Here is a 19,173-nt window from a genome sequence, read left to right as displayed (position 1 = left end):
AGCTCCTGTGTGTCAGAAGCTCAACTAGTACTCAGTAAAGACAAGATAGGTGACTGAGGATGAATTGAGTTGTTTCAAAACAAGCGAAGAGCCATGGATTATCTTGTTAGTAATAATCAATATTATTGGGTTTTGTCCCATGTAAACCCACAAGAATAAAGGTGCATTATAGTTAAGCTAAACATAAAGTTTGCTGTTGCCCCCAGTCTCAAAATATGTAATTTGAGTGATATCCATGGCACATGAAACATTACAAAGTGCTGAATGCTGGCACAGAGGTTTTTCTTTCCAAAGAGAATTTATCAATGGAGTTTTGTAATAAAAGGCACTGTTTGCCCAGGGGCAGAAACCAATAGCAACCAATCAGCAGGTAGAATTTACTGGTCACCTGCTGAAATGCAAACATCTTATTGTTTACCATGGGTTAATGCTCCTGGGCAAACTTAATGCCTTATATTACATACGGGGGAAAGTGTGTTGACCATAACCTTAATTTTTCTTCTTTTCCCATACAGCATACTGTACAACAAATTATTTACATATAATCAACAAATACAACTTTTGTGATAGTGGTTCATGAGATGGGTCTAGATATATAAAGGTGAAAAAAACCAGTGGATGAAAGAAACATGTAGGGGCCGATTCACTAACTTTGAGTGAAGGATTCGAAGTAAAAAAACTTCGACTTCGAATTTTTTGCTACTTCAACCATCGAATGGGCTACTTCAACCTTCGACGACGACTTTGAATCGAAGGATTCGAAGTAAAGATCGTTTGACTATTCGACCATTCGATAGTCGAAGTACTGTCTCTTTAAAAAAAACTTCGACCCCCTAGTTCGCCATCTAAAAGCTACCGAAGTCAATGTTAGCCTATGGGGAAGGTCCCCATAGGCTTGGCTAACTTTTTTTGATCGAAGGATATTCATCCGATCGCTGGATTTAAATCCTTCGAATCGTTCGATTCGAAGGATTTAATCGTTCGATCAAAGGAATAATCCTTCGATCGTTCGATCGTACTATCTGCGCTAAATCCTTCGACTTCGATATTCGAAGTCGAAGGATTTCAATTCCTAGTCGAATATCGAGGGTTAATTAACCCTCGATATTCGACCCTTAGTGAACTTAGTAGACTTATCTGTACAAATGAACTTAGTAGACTTATCTGTACAAATGTTGGGTTCTGGTGCTAAGCAATCAAAGGGAGTGGATTAAACCATTTCAGTAAAAACAAGCAGACACTTAAAATCTCCAAGTAGAAGTAAAAAAAGTGTATTTTTCTTGATTACATGTCCTTAAAAGCCTTATGCATTTCGTGCCGACTAGATAGATGTTACTGATTTATAGTGTGTAATTAATAGTGTGTAACTATTGCTGTTAAAAATCATAAAAAAAAAATTCTAAATAGATAGCATCCCATAAACTCTTACCTGACTGTTCCTCATATTATCTAATAGATAGAGTGTCACTGGTTGTGGCTATTTTGCACAAGATCTTAGATTAAAATAGTTGTCTGTATGGCAAGTTAGTTATGCCCTTTCCACTGTGCAAAAGTGCTCTACCTGTTTGTGTAAACAACTTTGAAGAAGAGGTGGTAGAATCTATATAATTGTACAACTAAAACCATGCAATAGAAGCTGTCAGTAGATGGAGGTAATTTCAAGCTCGATATTCGTGATTTGTATCCTTATATATGTTAGATGTGAGTACATCTTTAGAACACATAGGTATTGAAAAAGAAAATAGGACATGGTTAATAAATGTTGAAAACACTGTATTCCTTGAGGGTTTTATAGAAGTGGATATTTCAGATGCTTCTACATACAACAATATTTAAAGCTCCTTACTATTAAGACATAAGTGTGCCTTGTATATTATAAATTAACTCTGGATATTGTTTTTCAGGCCAAGGAAGATACCCCAGAGTATTGCAACGCAAAGGCTACAGGGAAAGATGAAGAAATCCAAGCCATCTGCAAACTTCATGGCTTTTCTGGTCGGCCAAGTTTAGAGCAGCAGTTAAAAGCATTAGATTTAGAATATCATCAGCTTAAAGAACAGGGTCAGTCGAGCAGAGCTGATTACATTCAGAATCTCTATGCCTGGAAGTCAAAACAGGCCGGCAAGGTGAGGCTATTAATCTTTTTACAAATGACCCTGCCCTGCAAGTGTCATCTCCTTAGAGAAAAGGAAAAAATAGAGATGAAAATAGCTGTACATTTAAATGGGTTACAATACTTTGGTATTTCTGCCTTTACATCAACGGAACTAGACATTTATGTCTGGCAAACGTATATCTACAAGAGTTAGTAATAACATTTCTCATACCAAGAAAAATAATTCTGCAGAATCGGCATCCTAAAGCTGAAAAATGCTTTCCTGTGTAGGTAATGATATTCCATACTGTATATTACAGGCATACTGTATACTTTAAGTCTGTAGAAAATTAGATGGGATGGATTAATGGATGCCCAGCAACTTAAATGATGCCAGCAGCTTAAAGGAACGGTAACACAAAAGAGTGGTTCAATGTGAGTTAAATATAATGTACTGTTGTGTTGTACTGGTAAAACTGGTGTGTTGGCTTCAGAAACTCTACTATAGTTTATATAAAGAAGCTGCTGTGTAGCCATGGAGGCAGCCAGTCAAAGCTGAAAAGGGAGAAAAAGCACAGATGGCAACAGATTAGCTCTGTAGTATACAATGGGCTTCTTCAGAGCATATCTGTCATCAACTGTGTATCCTGTACTTGAATGGCTGCCCCCATGGCTACACAGCAGCTTGTTTATATAAACTACAGAATAGTAAATCCTATGTTTAAATATGTTGAGTGAGCTTACCGCTATGTATGGTGGGCCCGGGTGCACATGCCCCAGACCTTCAGCAAGGGGAGCAAACACCAGGAAACTTCAAAAGAGGCTGGCACAAGCCTGGACCCACAAATTAGTGAAACCAGAGTCAGATGGTAAAAGGTTAAAAAGCTTACATTTTATTTTCCATAAATTAAGAACCAAGGCCTGACGCGTTTCATGTCTACCAGGGACACTTAGTCATAGGCTGAACATTGAACTTAACATACAAACTATTTAAAAGAAAGATAGCCCATGGGAAACAACTGGGCAGTGTCACTCAAGAGAAAACATTCAAATCCTAGGATTCATTAGACACACCCCCAAGGCCAATGCAATACATAGGTCAACTTAATTAGGAAATTCATAATACAAAGTGTAAAATACAAAGTAAATATATCAAAATATATATAAACTACAGTACAGTAGTTTCTGAAGCAAACATACCAGATTTACCAGTGCAGGGCAACTGTACACTATATTTCCATTACTTTAAAATACTTTTCTTTTTTGATCGTACTGTCCCTTTAATTAGCTTAAATAGCTAAAGACTGTTGCTACTGGATATCTAAGAACAAATTTAGACAATATTAGAGTGCCTACTCATAGATAGATAGATAGATAGATAGATAGATAGATAGATAGATAGATAGATGATGGTGATAGATAGCGAGAAAGAGAGAGAGAGAGAGAGAGAGAGAGAGAGAGAGAGAGAGAGAGAGAGATTGGTAGAATCAGGTCTCATTGCTTTTTAGAAGAGTTTTCAATTTTCCCAGTAAGCTTTATTGAAACAATGGTACAGGAGCCAAACAACTTTCAAAAATGTTAAACCTGTGGATCTGAATCTCTATGTAATCTGTCTTGAATATTAGAGTATGAGTCACTTATAAACCCCTAAGGTCTAAAAACCTAAGGTCTCTTAGTGCACAACACCCCTTTAATGAGATGCAATGCTTACATTTGTTCAGAATATGTATGGGAGATATTTTCCTCAGCATCCCTGGGTGTATTTGGGTGTTGGGCAACATGCCGCCCCCTAAAATCCTGCTGCCCTAGGCCCGGGCCTTGATGGCCTTTCCACAAATCCGGGCCTGTTTTCCACAAAAATTCGAGTTTTTGAGTTGATTTTTTTGGTCAAATCTCAAATTTTCAAATTAAAAAATCTCACGAGATTTGTTATACCCCGACCCTGGAAATAGGTTGAAAAACCACCATCTAAAACCTGTCGAGATAATTTAGGCAGAGGTCCCTTGAACTATTTGAAGATGTTAATAGCCTGCATGATTGTGTTTTTTTCGGAGGGTTTTGCCTGAAAAAATTCGTGCAATTCGAGTTTTTTCACGGGGAAAAAAGTTTTCCCCTTCACACCCCTAATTTGCATATGCAAATTAGGATTTGGTTCGGTATTTGGCCGAATCTTTCACAAAGGATTCGGGGGTTCGACTGAATCCAAAATAGTGGATTCGGTGCATCCCTATAAATAACCTTCTAAATTTATAAACCCTGCGGATGGTGAGGTTTTTGGCGTTACTTATATCATTTCTTTAACTACATAAACTACTGATGAGACAGAAGATTTTGACCTGGTAACCAGTAAAACACTGCAGTAGAGTGTTACCTTAGATGAGTCTTTATTCAGATTTATAGATTAAGTCTACATGCCACAGTAAAAAGAAATTAGGCAGTGAAGCTGCAAGGGTGAATGGTGATGGGATTACGTTCACTAAAATTAGATTCCATTGTAGCAATGTCTGGCCACCTCTGGCCTTCAGTTTCCTTAATTCCAAGTTGTAGCTGTTTTGAGCCTTTGATTTGCTCACCTTGAATAAGCACTGCCTCCCCGGAGAGGAACAAATGTGCAGTGTATTGATTGTGTAAAAATTGACATCATTCTCTTTTATGTTTCACGTTTTGTGCTAGAGCATCTCAGGGGAGCTGTGTGCATGAATGTTGTTACTGCCAGGTCAGTGGGTTTGATCTGAGAATAAGATTTCATCAGGTACTGATTCATGAATACTTTACGCAATGCATGAGCAACATTAAGCTGGGAATTTTGTTGCAGAACGTTAATAACATGTTGACTAACTTACAGTGGACTCAATTCCAAATGAAAAATGCGTTTATACCAATTGCAGTTAATTTGATTCTTTCTTTGGCTACTAGCAACGAGACTGCAGTGGCTCTTACAGCTATCCCAGCAATCTCAGTATTTTCTGTATCCGTGAAGCTTCAGTCACTGCTCACATACATTAGTACAGCTGAACTATGGAACAATGGGTTGCATGTAACCACAATTCTTTCTATGATTGACTCTACTCTTCCATTCCTGTGGTTCCATAATGCATTAGTCTCTTATGATTGCTATCATCCACTACTCCTCCACTGGTGAATTAGTAGGCTATGATGTTTATAAACCCAGCACAGGGGTGTCATATACAGGCCTATATTCAGCAAGCCAGAGCGAAGGAGGGTGAATGTCTAGTTTTAAACACAGCCAAAGCTAAGCATTCTGCCATCAATCTGCAGAAAACCTATATGCTTAGTAGGGGATTGGTCCTTGCAGCTGCAACTGACTAATACATTGTAGGCAAACAGGCAAAACAGTTACAAGGCTACATTGTTGCATATAGTTATGGACCAAAGTCCATCAAGTTCAGCCGCTCCATAGGAACCCCAGAACCCTATATACAGACCTATCTCTACCGTATCGGACTGGGACACCAGGGGCCCACCCTATAAACCGTCGACCAGGGGCCCACTCTCATTATTCTTCTTCTTCTCCTCACTCAACCTCTATTCTCCTAGTCTCTTTTCTTTACATACTTTAATCTATTATTCCATCTATTTAGCCTCTTTGTGCTCATAGAAATAGGGAATGGCCATGAAATAGGCCAAATGTTTAGCAGCATGAGGGCCCACTGACACTGGGCCCACCAGGAGTTTTCCTGTTTTGGTCTTCTGTACCAGCCCAAGGCAACCACCGCCCTTTAGCAGTAAAGATCTGTGTCTCCAAAGATGCCCCAGTAGCTCCCCATCTTCCTTTCTGCTGATTCACTGCACATGCTCTGTGCTGCTGTCACTTATTAAACTTAGGGGCGCACTCATAATATACAGTACACATAGAATAGAAATGTCACAATATAAGGCTGATTAGTAATTCGCCCTGTAGCATCAGCTTATATTACAGACCAACCTCATTTTCTGCTTGATAATATACGACAACCCTAAGCTTTGCTTCTCAACAGCTGCTCAGAGCCCACTGAGCATGTGAGTGTCACAGACATTTTTCAAGATGGTGACCCCCTGTGACAAGTCTGAAGTCCTGGATTATTGCTGCTATGGAAAAGCTGCCATTTCAGGCATGTGCAATAAGTTCAGTATATAAAATATGGCATTTTTAGCCACATTAATTTTTAGGGTTTAGTTGTCCTTTAAAGGCATTAACAGAATCTGCCATAACATCACCCAGCAGGGCCTTCCCCAACCTCATTGTGCTCACTGTGAATAACCACCGTCACTGCTTCAAAGTCTAAAGGGATGACCTCTACTCTATTGTTCTTTTCTATGGGGAAAAAGACCCCGCTATGTGTCTATAAAGCCCTCTAATGTTCTTATAAAGAGTAATCGTGTCCCCTCTCAAGTATCTTTTCTCCAGAGAAAACAACCCTTTCCTTGACTTTGGTACCCTTATACCATTCCATCAATTTTACAAATTTAATTGCAAATCTTTGCAGCTCATTAATATCTTTCTTTAGGACTGGGGCCCTCAAACTGTGCAGCATACTCCAAGTGTGGCCTTACCAGGGACATATAAAGAGGCAAAATTATGTTTTCATCCCTTAGTTAATGTCTTTTTTATGCAAGACAGCACTTTATTTACTTAAGTAGCCATTGAGTAACTTTGCCTTGAGATACACAGCATGTTATCCACAAAAATCCCAAGATCATGCTTAATTAAGGACACCCCCAACACATTGCCATTATACAATAAATAGTTGTTTGTTGGGGGTATCTTTAATTGAGAAGGATTTAGGGGATTTTGTGCCTGTAACTTGGTTACTAAGATTAAAATAATACACATCCATTTCTTTACTTGTCTGCCTAGCCTTTCCAGTGCTTATCATGTAAGCCCTCTCTGAGATCTTGGCCTTATCAAGTAAAGTAAAGGTATGGGATCCATTATCTGGAAACCTGTTATCCAGAAAGTTCCAGATTACGGAAAGGCCGTCTCCCATAGACTCCATTTTATCCAAATAATCCAGATTTTTAAAAATGATTTCCTTTTTCTCTGTAATAATAAAACAGTAGATTGTACTTGATCCCAACGAAGATATAATTAATCCTTATTGGAAGTAGAACCAGCCTATTGGGTTTATTTAATGTTTACATGATTTTCTAGTAGATTTAAGGTATGAAGATCCAAATTACAGAAAGATCCTTATCTGGAAAAACATAGGCCCCAAGCGTACTGAATAACAGGTCCCATACCTTTATTTAGCAAATAGGTATAAGGCACTTGGAAGAATTTCTAATTGAAAGCAAAGCAAATGTCTACAAAATATATGTCTCTTTATAGAATAAGTGATTTTATTACCACTGGGATATGTGGCAATACTTACTGCCACGCACAGCATGTTTTCTCTTGTCTATAATTAGAGAATATTCCCATGAACAGGCATGCAAGAGTGCTTTTTAAAGCCAGTTTTCAAGATCATTTTAAGCATATTGACTTTCTTCCTGCTGCTGCTAACTTAAATAATATGTTGTATACTGTCAATATTGTCATTAACGCTTGATTCACACAGGGCCATCTATTTCTCTTTGTGGAACAAGACACAGCGTGACACTCATTTTTAAATAAGCAATCTGAATATTGTGTCTGTCATATAAACAATCCATTACCAATGTTATTTACATGCTGGGGTTCCCAAACGACACTGACAATAATACAAAGTGCCACTTATAACACATTTTGGACTGGCCAGTTGGAAGAAGTCTGCAGCTGTATCTTTACCTTTACAGTCATCCAGTGGTTTCCATTTCAAAGGGTTCTAGGTTTGATTCCTTCAAGAGAAGTAGTTTGTGTGTTCTATCCTTGCTTACATGGGTTTCCAGCTACAAGAATGGGACCTGCTATTCTCAGGGACCTGGGGTTTTCCGGATAATGGATCTTTTTGTAATTTGGATCTTCATACCTTAAGTCTACTAGAAAATCATGTAAATATTAAATAGACCCAATAGGCTGGATTTACTTCCATAAGGATTAGTTATATCTTAGTTGGGATAAAGTACAAGGTACTGTTTTATTACTACAGAGAAAAAGGAAATAATTTTTAAATATTTGGATTATTTAGATAAAATGGAGTCTATAGGAGACAACCTTTCCGAAATTCGGAGCTTTTCTGGATAACGGTTCCCATAACTGTACTCTAATTTCTTCCAGCACACTTACAGACAGGTTAATTGGTTCCAAATTTAATTTACCATAGTCTGTGTGAATGTGATAGAGACCTTAGATTGTAAGCTCTAGGGGCAGGGGCTCATATAAATGATCTGGGTTGGCAGGTGTCAATCCTTATACTAAGTTAATTTTTACTTAAAAACTTATACGTAACTAAGCAAAAACAGAGTTTGATTTTCACTGTTAAAGGAGCTGAAGATAAAATAGGTCATATCTATATATATACTGTGTATATATATATATATATATATATATTTACAGTATATATATGTATATATATGTCTGCGCCATATGTTGGCGCTCTATAAATACATGTTAATAATAATAATAATAATAAAACTGTATATGTACCATTCCCTTTAATGTAATATTGCTGACAAACATGCCATTTAAATACTCTCATTTTTTTATTTTCCGAAAGTTTGTGCAATCTGTGGTAGACGAAGACAATCCACTAGCACAGGCATTTTTAAAATATCAAGATGCTCTCCTCCTGAGTCCTGATAACTGGCAATACCAGTTCCACGTGGGCAGGCACTTGCTGATGCAGAGAAGAAACAGAGATGCACTCATCCTTCTGCAAAACGCTTTGGCTCTCCGACCAGCATCTGCAATAACAAGGTTAAGTGGTGGAGGAAGCTGTTGAAGCTGGAAATGATACATAAACCTGCCACAATGAATTTTATTAGTATGGGGAACAGTGTCGTCTGCATGTTTATATAATATATTTCTGTACTGGCTAAAGGTGGCCATAGATACACCGATAATATCGTGCAAAACAAATTTTCGTACAATATTCAGTGTGTGTATGGCAGGAGATGAGCAGACCAATATCAGCAGAAGACTTGGATATCAGTCGGCTCATGGATTGGCCCAGGTGGAAAATTTTGATCAGGTGCCTCTGAAGGCACACGAACATCGGCCATTGTTAGTGCTGATAAAGGTAGAATTCTATTGTTGCTACCTCTATATTTAACGATTCAGCTCTATACGTGTGTTGAATTGAATGATCTTTCTTGGAAAGATCGTAATTGTTACGTCTATGGCCACCTTGCAGGCTTAGTGGGCTGTTACTGATGCCGCTATGTCCTGATTACCACCTATAGTTGGTCTGGATGTTGATTAGAAGCAGGGACTAGTTTAGTGCTAGTAAAGACCAGCAGCTGAAGAGACAGGTTGAAGCCCAATGTCACCTGAGGGACAATGATGGACCATGGCCAAAGATGGCCATGGAGTTGTATTAGTGATGCCAGACTAGGGAGCTCAATCTTTCTATTGGCTGGAGTAATATTTAAACTTATGATCCAGCCTTTAGGAGACTTTAAGTTCTCCCACAGTTTAATGCGACAGATCAGACTTGCCACTTTCTGCATAGTTCAGAGTACAGGTATAAGATCTATTATCCAGAATGCTTGGGACCTGGGGTTTTCTAGATAAGGGATCTTTCCATAATTTAAGGTGGTTAATTACTAAAACTAAAACTTTTCTCATTATCTCAATAAAACAAACTTGCCCAAACTCCCATTCACGATTTTACCTTATTTATTAATAAAATAACTAGAAAAATTTGGTTCAGTCTCGATAAAATCAGGATCAGAATTTGGCTTCCGAATCACTCGAGTTTTTCGAGTTACCGCCCTGAAAACCATGAATTTTTTGGATTATCGCGTGAAACCCAGAACTGACCTCTATATCTTCAGATTGGAAAAGGTACATCTGCCATTGACTTCTACAGGGCCTCAAAGGGTTTGAGATGGAGTATGACTATGAAGATTTTCATTCATCCAGGCCATGGTATATCTAGTATAGGTAACTCTAAAAACAACTGGACTTGCTGAGTAATCATAGAAGACGTTTCACTACTCATCCGAGCAACTTCTTCAGTTCAACTGACTGGTGTGGGAAGTTCTCGGCATATAAACTCTTTCAGTAATCCAATCACAATGGCACATTGTAACTCTTCAAGAGGTGACATCTGAAAAAGAGTTTATATGCCGAGAACTTCCCACACCAGTCAGTTGAACTGAAGAAGCTGCTCGGATGAGTAGTGAAACGTCTTCTATAATTACTCAGCAAGTCCAGTTGTTTTTAGAGTTTGAGATGGAGTATTTTTGGATTTGGACTTATAGCAGCATCGGGGTATAATAAATCTCGAAAAAAAAACTGAGCTTTAATAAATAACCCCCTACGTCTTCTGAAAATCATGTAAACATTAAATAACCCCAGTAGGTTTGTTCTGTTTCCTATAAGGATTACTTATATCTTAGATTGGATCAAGTACAGGGTACTGTTTTATTATTACAGAGAAAAAGGAAATCATTTTTAAAAAATTTGAATTATTTGCTTATAGGGAAGTCTATGGGAGATGGCCTTCCATAGTGAGTGGGTTTCTGGATAAGGGTTCCCATACCTGTAGCAGACAGTTGTCTTATAACCAGAAAAACAGTCAATCAACAATTCAATGTGGGGAAAGGCATTGCTAGTATTCAGACCATTCCAGGTAAAAGCTTTACAAATAATAGATCCTATTCCTGTTCCATACTGGAAATATCTGTATATTCATAAATATGTGCCAGTAAAATAAATCATCCAACCAAATATATTAATTGAAAAATAAAAACTGTATCACTTATAAATGTCCTTGCAGTAATACTTAAAACCCCTATGATCTTACAATAAAGTTTACTTTTACCTGTAATAATTAGTGACTGCATTTTAGAGCTTCTTCTGCCAATGTGTAAAAAAAAAATATAATTTTTTTTTCTTGTATACCTTAATGAGTTTTGTGTATCAAAGGCAGTCCAGAGATGATAACGTTTCTACTGTAAGATATATTACTGCTAAATTATTAACAAGGTTATATGTATATTTGCTCTTATAGGTGCTATGCTGCATTAGCTCTTCTGGAACAAGATGATGGCCCAGGTTCACGAATAAAGGAATCCATTAACTACCTTCATCAAGGCATGGAGAAAATGATCACTGACCTTTTTACAGCCCAAGAAAGGTCCGTCCTTTTGGAAGAGGCAGAAGAGAAAAAACATGAAAATACATTTATAAAATGATTATCTATGCACAGTTTCTATATTCCTTTCTCTTAGATGTTGTTGGGTGATGAGTGATTGGTGTCTGTGCAGTGAATTAAACATACATCATTAATTTATGGCTTTGTTTTCTCATATAGTCCAAACCTTCTCCACGCTGAGAACCCACTATCTCTACTTCATGTTCAACCCTTAAGAGGATTTTTGAGATTGGGAAGATTGCTGAAGGAAACTCCAGTGCAGCCAGCAGCATGTGTCATGTCCTCTAATCAGATTCTTCACCTGTAAGTGTTGGCTGATAAAATTCTCTATGAATATCATTGTATCCTTCTCTTCTAGAAGTTAAACTATAAAGCATACAGATCACACTTTGCAGGATTAGCTCTGTTGTGTGTTCTGTAGGAAACATAAATAAGTATATCAACAAACCCATTCGGGCAAGAAAGGTTCAGTATTGAAGCGTATTTGCTGTAGAAATGGGTAGAAATGCTTGTAGGGTACACAAGGAATCTGGCTAAGGCCATATATGTAGCACTTTCTGGTTGTTTTTGTCTGACCTTGTTGTTACATTCTCCTGAGTCTCCCAAAACGAATCTGGGGTTTGCTGGGAGTTGTAATTTATCAATACCTGAAGAGATGCAGCTCAGACAAGCCTCAGGTGAAAAGCAAAGACAATGCCAGTTATTACACAGTCTAATAAAGGTGTGGGATCCATTATCCGGAAACCTATTATCTAGGAAGCTCTGCATAGATTCCATTTTATCTGAATAGTCAAAATGTTTTAAAATTATTTCCGTTTTCTCTGTAATAATAAACAGTACCTTGTACTTGATCCCAACTAAGATACAATTAATCCTTATTGGAAGCAAATCCAGCCTATTGGGTTTGTTTAATGTTTACATGATTTTGTAGTAAACATTTGGTATGAAGTTCCAAATTATCTACTGATGAAGTTCCTTAAACGCCCCCCCCCCATCGTGCAAATATCCTTCCACCAAACTGCTGTCATCAATCCTCTCATGTGCAAATATCCCTCCTCCTGAGCTGTCATTAGTCCTCCTTCGTGCAAATATTCCTTGTTCTCCGTCACTCATCCTTCATGCAGCAAAGCTCCCGTTTACAAGCCTCTGTCTCTAGCTTCTTCTCATGCAAATATCCCACCTCCAACCCACTTCAATATCTCACCTGCATAACCCCCAACTCTGAGCATTAAATAGAACCTGTGCCAGCAATGTTTGTGAAAGGAAATGATCTGCAACTGGAAGGTGACTGAAAGATATATGTGTAGGGTCAATGGTTCCCAACAAATTACTAGTCACACATAGAAATTTGTTTGGAGTTCAACTCCAAACAAAAAAAAGCTCTTTTTCTCCATGTATAAATGTACAGTATATTGTTTTGGTGCATTATTTAACACAACTACAAACCTTGCATCTTTTAATAAATATTTTTTATTGCATGTGAGTAAAGGGGATTACAATGCCAATGTTTTTCAGTGTTGCTGATTGGGCGGCTAAAGCCATATGCCAGTGTTCGCACAGGGGTGAGGTTTCTCAGGACTTAGAATGGATCCTGCTGGAGTCGTCCTTCAGCCTTCTTCAGTTCCTCTCTCAGGAATCTCCAGACAAAGAGGCCTGGATAAGGAAGAGGTGCCACGGGATGACTGCTCTGTTAAAATTCTCCTGCATTCCTCCATGTAAAGAACTTTTAGATATGCAGGAAAAGGTATGTTTGTATTTCCACTACTTATAGGTGGAAGTGATAAGTGTGCTGCTTTTCATGGGACAGTTGGATTTCAAGACACAGAGGGGTGTCTTGGTATTGGTTATGTCTCCTCAAACTTTTAATTTAGGAATGTTGGTTGGTATAAAACGGGCTTATCATAAAAGCTTATTGATGGCAGAAACATATTCAGGCTCATTTGCTTAAATTAATCAATGTGCTAAGTGGAAAAAAACACCCCACATTGATAAGTTTTACCAAATACGTGCTTCTGATTGGACCTACTGCCATGAGCAAATCGTTGTGCCCTATGCCAAAGGCAATGAATGATTCATATGAGGGAGCACCATGCACTCGCAATTCATAGGATGGGACATAGGCAGGACATAGGCATCCATTTGCTCTTCCCATTACTAGCATGCAATTCCATAGGTGCCAGGTGCAGTAGCAACCCTGCCTTACCACTTGTGCACAAGGCATAATTACATACGATTTTGTAACCTAAACACAAAAGTAAAATAATCAAAACCCAATACACAATGCACAATACACAATGCACAACAGACTGGATATTAATTTCCATTTTATGGAACAATTTAGATCAGCACTTTGCATTGTGAGTGTAGAATCCTGGCTAAAGCTGAAGTTTTGTTTGTTTTATTTTAAGTTACACAATTTACATTTATTTTTGTATTACCAGCTTTAGACAGGTAGTCCCCTAATTGCCAGTTAGTGTAAGGGCTGCTGGCACAGTCATTTTGAAAGAGAACTGCAGAGCTTAAAGCCTGGTATTAGAGGGCTGTAGTGCTAATATTTCAGAAACGATCATGTATAATGGTAGAAAAGCAGGACAAATCCGAGGCAGTAGCTATGACTGCAAAGTGCTTTTATTAGGGGAAATTGCACCACAACATGTTTCAGGCTAGGCCCTTTATCAAGTGTGCAAGAACAAACACAAGAGAAGTATTTAAACATTCCATGGATTTGTCCTGATTTCTACCAAAATTATGATCGTGTCATTTTGGGGTGTGGACACAGGACACCCCTGCATGAGAATCCACCTACAATCAATAATGGTGAGCTAATGAGTTTAGGCTCTGCCAGTGATTTGCTTTCTTATACCTATACCCTAGGCCAGTACTACTCTTCTTCTAGCAGCACTCTTCGAGTGCCTAACAAATTGGTACCTCCAGTGAAAACCCGTTCCTTCTCCTCTAAAGGAGAACTTAACTCCCCAGAGATATAACAACCCCCTCAACTGCCCTAGATCTGCCCCCTTTACCTTTCCCTACCCTCATAGTGTGTTACCTATATTAGCTCTCCTATTGGGAATCCTGAGCGCAAGAAGCAAAGCAGCATAGCGAGGTCCCTCAATGCCATCTTCTGTCCATTAGTATTCTCTTTGGGTCTGTAAGCCATCATGGAGCCTGCAGGCACATGTGCAGTTGAAGCGGATTCCTGACTCACACTGTGAGGGGAGGGGGAGGTAAAGAGGGCAGATCGAGGGCAGTTGAGAGGGCTGTTATATCTTGGGGCAGGGGGGTTTCGTTCTACTTTAATGAAAACTGCATGCATGCGAGAGAGCGGGCATTGACATGGAGCATGCGTCTGGGAGAGAGAACAGGCAGTTGAGGAGAGGGTGGACCGGACATGTGGTCGGTGGCAGAGAAGGTACGTGCCCCCCAGCTTTGCGCCCTAGGGACGTGCCTACTCTGCCTACCTCTAGTTCCAGCCCTTATAGGGTTGCCACTTGTCCAGCTTTAAACTGGACAGCCCAGTTTTTCAAGGGCTGATATTATCATCCCACTCCCCTTTTTCCTGGTTTTAACCAAAGGCAAAGTGCCAAACCTTTGCTCAGGGGAGCACTCTATGGGGAAGATGTAAAAATAATAAATAAAAGTTAAATATAAAGCTTCTTCTTTCATGTAAAAATCAATGGGAGCTGCCTATAGCAAATTTTGAGTTTTTAGCCATTGAAAATTATAAATAGAGTACAAATGTGAGGTATTCGAGTTATTTTTCACGATTTTATTCAATCAAATTTGTAATTTTTGGATTTTTAAATAGATATGACATTTTCACATTTCTTAAAAATTTGAGTTTTCTCAAAGTGGAAAAAAAAACTCTAAAATAATTAATTTTGATAAATAGGCCCTCCTGTTTACATCAGTTCTCTGTTTGGGTTGAGGTCTCCATAAAAAACACCATACTTACCAGAAAGTAGGATTAAATCTGTGAAATCTAGCTTTTAATGGAAATAAGAATGCATCATTATTTGAACCATTTCTTATGTGGACTCCAAGTAAGATCAAACCTTCAACTCATGAAGACCAGTGTCACACTTGGGGGGTTGTTTACTAAACCATGCCTTTCATGAATTTCTTGGATTGTATTGGATTAGACTGAGCTACCAATAGTTTACCAAGCATGCCGGCTGTAATGGTAAGGTAAATAAGAGAGTAAACGTTTCAGCTGCTGCTAAGAACAAACCTGCAGAGCACATGTTAATATGCATCCCATTTCTAAAAGACTGGCCTTAGTGAAATTGCTTGCTTTCCATAAAACCTTTGATGTGGGTCCAGGAAAGGCATGTCTGAGGGAAGATCCATAGGAACGCGGCACACATATCAATCAAACCCACGTAAAGCCGATTTCAAAACTTCATGATAGTTTTTAATGGGTTAGTACCTCTTTTTAAAGTGCATTTCATGGAAACTGATCAAACCCTGCATTCTGAGATAAAAGCAAATAAAATGAATAATTGCTCAAGCATTTGCAAAGCTTTACTGTCATACGCCTAAGGTTAACTTGACTTACCTACTTAGCTAATATCGTTTTTTAAAAGGATTTTTTTTTATTGTTGCCTATAAACTTCATGTAGGTTAAAATAAAGCAATATTACACTAAGGGGGTGTTTAGCATGTTTTATTGTTGGAGAATCTTATTTTATTTAAGCATTCCTTTAAGTGCAAATAAAAATAAGAGAGAAATGGTTTATGGTTTGCAGATTGTGCATTGTAACATACATGCTTTACATGTTTAAAAAAACACATACAGGTGAAAAAATGAAATCTGTTTTACTGCAAGTGTGGCATCATAACCATATCACACCCGCTTGTGTGTCCTCAGCGTTTCATTAGAAGAAAGAATTTTGGTTTGTAAATGGGGTACATGGTAGGTAATAAGATGTAAAACAAATATTCTACAGGAAGGCCATGAAAGAGATAGAGGGACTCCCTTGGTCCTCCCTGAAGCCATAAACATCTGGGTTGTCTTGCTTCTAAGCTCTCTGGGGGGTACATAAATAAGACAGTGTCACTGCTCACCATGTGTTGCTCTGCCAGTGGCCATGTCTGCTGAACTCACACACAGTAGGGATGAGTTGGTTGACCTGAAGCCTGCAGGTTGAGCCATGAGTTGGGCCCTAGGTGTGAACCCTAGGTGTGGTTTGGGCAAGTGGTTCTGACTTCAAGCTGAGCTCCTTTCCTTGATGTTATTGAGTCAACCCCTACACTGTGGTGATCCCACCTATATAATGAATCATAATAATGAGGGGAGTCAGGTCAGGTCAGGTGGAAGTAAAGGACTTCGGGATGGGTTGGATGTGGACTGGGAAGTAACAGGGACGGTTCAGACTGAAAATCCACTCTTTACTAGACCTTGCATCAAAATATGCTCTTTTCACTTCCCTATAGGTACGTTCTGAGATGCTCCATCCTTCCTGGCTCCTTTTCCGAATTGAGTTTAGTTGCACCTATTGATGCAAAGGAAACCTGGTAGCTCCAGAGTTCTCTCATCACCCCGCATCAATAGGTGCAATCCACTTGCATTTAAAGAACTGAGCATGTGTGCAAACACCAGAAATCAAACCAGTTGGACTATTGTGTCCGACTTAGGGGGGAGTGCGAGTGTAATTGCATTAATTTTGACCCATAGGCCATAATTGATTCAGGAGCAATGTTCCCTTGCAACTGCAAGACACTGGAATTCTGGGAGGAAAATGAAGCATAATGGGAAAAGAACTAGAGTCTGCTGATCATAGCAAGAAAAAAATCAGCTGGCACTCACAACAACTAAATATGTATATTTCGTGGTTTATTGAGATCTCCACACAACGTTTTGGGGGATCTACCCCCCTTCTCAAGTGCTTTCACAATAGTAAACAGAAAACAGGTATAAATAGGTAGGATAGGAATAAACTCCACCCCTCAATTAGCAACATTTACAAGGTGCATGTCCCATGTATTGATACATGAATTGAATACCTGTCCAACAGTATCCTGAAATAGTCCTTTTTCTTTTGTTTCTTTTAAGAACATGAGGCTTTTTCTGTTGTAATATGGACATGACTTAATTTCATGGATGTATAGACTTCGACATATAATTATTTTTATGTTCACAGCCACTATGTGATGCACATGAAGGAATTATATGACTTTTTGTTGAATAGCTACATGATTTTTTTTATTGCCACAGACAAATACTCAATTTTTATCAATACATGTAAATCCTGCTAATTGCGGCGTGTAATTTCTTCCTATCTTACCTATTTATACCTGTTTCCTGTGAGAGCACTTGAGAAAGAAGGGTAAATCCCCAAAATGTTGTGTGGAGATCTCAATAAACCAAGAAAATATAGCTCATTTTGCTGTCGGGAGCGCCATCCGATATTCTTCTTGTTCTGGTCGTGTATGGCGCCAAAACACAGGCATCAAATCGGCTGTGATGAAAAATAAGGTAGAGCAAGGATTGTCGGATGCAGACGCAGCATGCATCGTCTGCATCCAACAGTCATGTCGTGTCGGATGAACAATGCGTCAACATCCGACATTTGTATTTCTTACCTTATTTTCCGTTGCATCCGATTTGACGCCTGCGTTTTGATGTCGGATCTGCCATAATCGCGTTGAAGATGCTTGTGTGGTTCTACCCCAATACTGCGAGACATAACCAGGAAGTCATCATCTGTGCCTACTTGTCTTATTCCACAGCAAGCAGCACTCATCTGAAATAGTTTCTAGTTATTGTTTAGCCAATCACATTATACAAGTGTGTTTAGGATAGTTCCTAAGTGCTTTCCTTTTCATCCATTTTCAGGTCTGCCAGATTGGAGCTATAGCCTCCCCATGCAGTAGTTTTTCCCTTTACTTGCTAGGTGTGGCACAGCTTGCCCGGTATGATAACAATCCTTGTTCTGCTGAAGCACAGCTCGCACTTCAGGATGCTGTACTCAGTTTTAAAGCCAGCATTAATCTGGAGAATATGCCAACAAAAGGACCCCCTCCTGCAGAACTAACAAGTAAGCATGTGTATTGACTTACAACCTTAATTAATTTAATTGCCAATTTACTCACTTTGACAGAGATAAGTGAGCTTGCTGGTTTCTCTTCCAAGTTAAATATGCACAGTTAAAGAAAAACTATACCCCCAAAATGAATACTTGAGCAACAGATAGTTTATATCAAATTAAGTGGCCTTATCAAACTGGAATATATATTTAAGCAAATATTGCCATATTACATCTCATGCCTTGAACAACCATTTTGTGATGGTCTGTGTGCTGCCTCAGAGATCACCTGACCAGAAATACTGCAGCTCTAACTGTAGCAGGAAGAAGTGTGGAAGTAAAAGCAAAACTCTGTCTGTTAATTGGCTCATGTGACCTTACTAGGATTTTCACCTTTTCTGAAAGGTTTTACTGGCTGGTGGGGGGGTGGGAACAAAAGAGGCAGTCCACGATGCAAAAGGGGGCGGAGCCATGTACCGTGGAGCAAAAAGGGATGGAGCCACATCGCGAGATAGCCAAAAGGCCGAAAAAAAGGTAAGTTCTGAGTAAATTGGGGGTGAGCCAAGGGCTTTTTTTAAGGGTATTACAAATTTACTGCCAACTACATTGCCGGTATATTTGTAGTACCGGCCCCGCGCTTGGCAGGTGTTTTACCTGCTAGGCCAGTAAAATACCGGCCGGTGGCAACCTTAGACCTAACAAGTATAGTTTGTTTGGTTTGTTTGTGTGCACCGTGAATCCTATGATCCCAGGGGTCTGCCCTTATTTTTTTCTATTTATGATTACCCAATGGCACATACTACTGAAAAAG

General features: G+C 38.9%; 1 protein-coding gene across 2 annotated transcripts in view; it reads left to right on the top strand.

Moving 5' to 3' along the window:
- Positions 1 to 19,173, top strand: part of LOC108716581 — an 85,644-nt gene that overhangs the window by 52,929 nt on the left and 13,542 nt on the right. For both annotated transcript variants that reach the window (XM_018262809.2, XM_041562634.1), the window contains exons 11-16: positions 1,905 to 2,126; positions 8,731 to 8,930; positions 11,191 to 11,316; positions 11,494 to 11,637; positions 12,850 to 13,078; positions 18,173 to 18,374. In XM_018262809.2, coding sequence (XP_018118298.1) covers positions 1,905 to 2,126; positions 8,731 to 8,930; positions 11,191 to 11,316; positions 11,494 to 11,637; positions 12,850 to 13,078; positions 18,173 to 18,374 — 1,123 coding nt within the window. The remainder of the gene's footprint in view (positions 1 to 1,904; positions 2,127 to 8,730; positions 8,931 to 11,190; positions 11,317 to 11,493; positions 11,638 to 12,849; positions 13,079 to 18,172; positions 18,375 to 19,173) is intronic.

The sequence above is a fragment of the Xenopus laevis genome, chromosome 5L (assembly GCF_017654675.1).
Source record: "Xenopus laevis strain J_2021 chromosome 5L, Xenopus_laevis_v10.1, whole genome shotgun sequence".
Taxonomy (NCBI): domain Eukaryota; kingdom Metazoa; phylum Chordata; class Amphibia; order Anura; family Pipidae; genus Xenopus; species Xenopus laevis.
The sequence above is the reverse complement of the archived record's forward strand: the minus strand, read 5'-3'. Positions and strand labels throughout refer to the sequence as shown.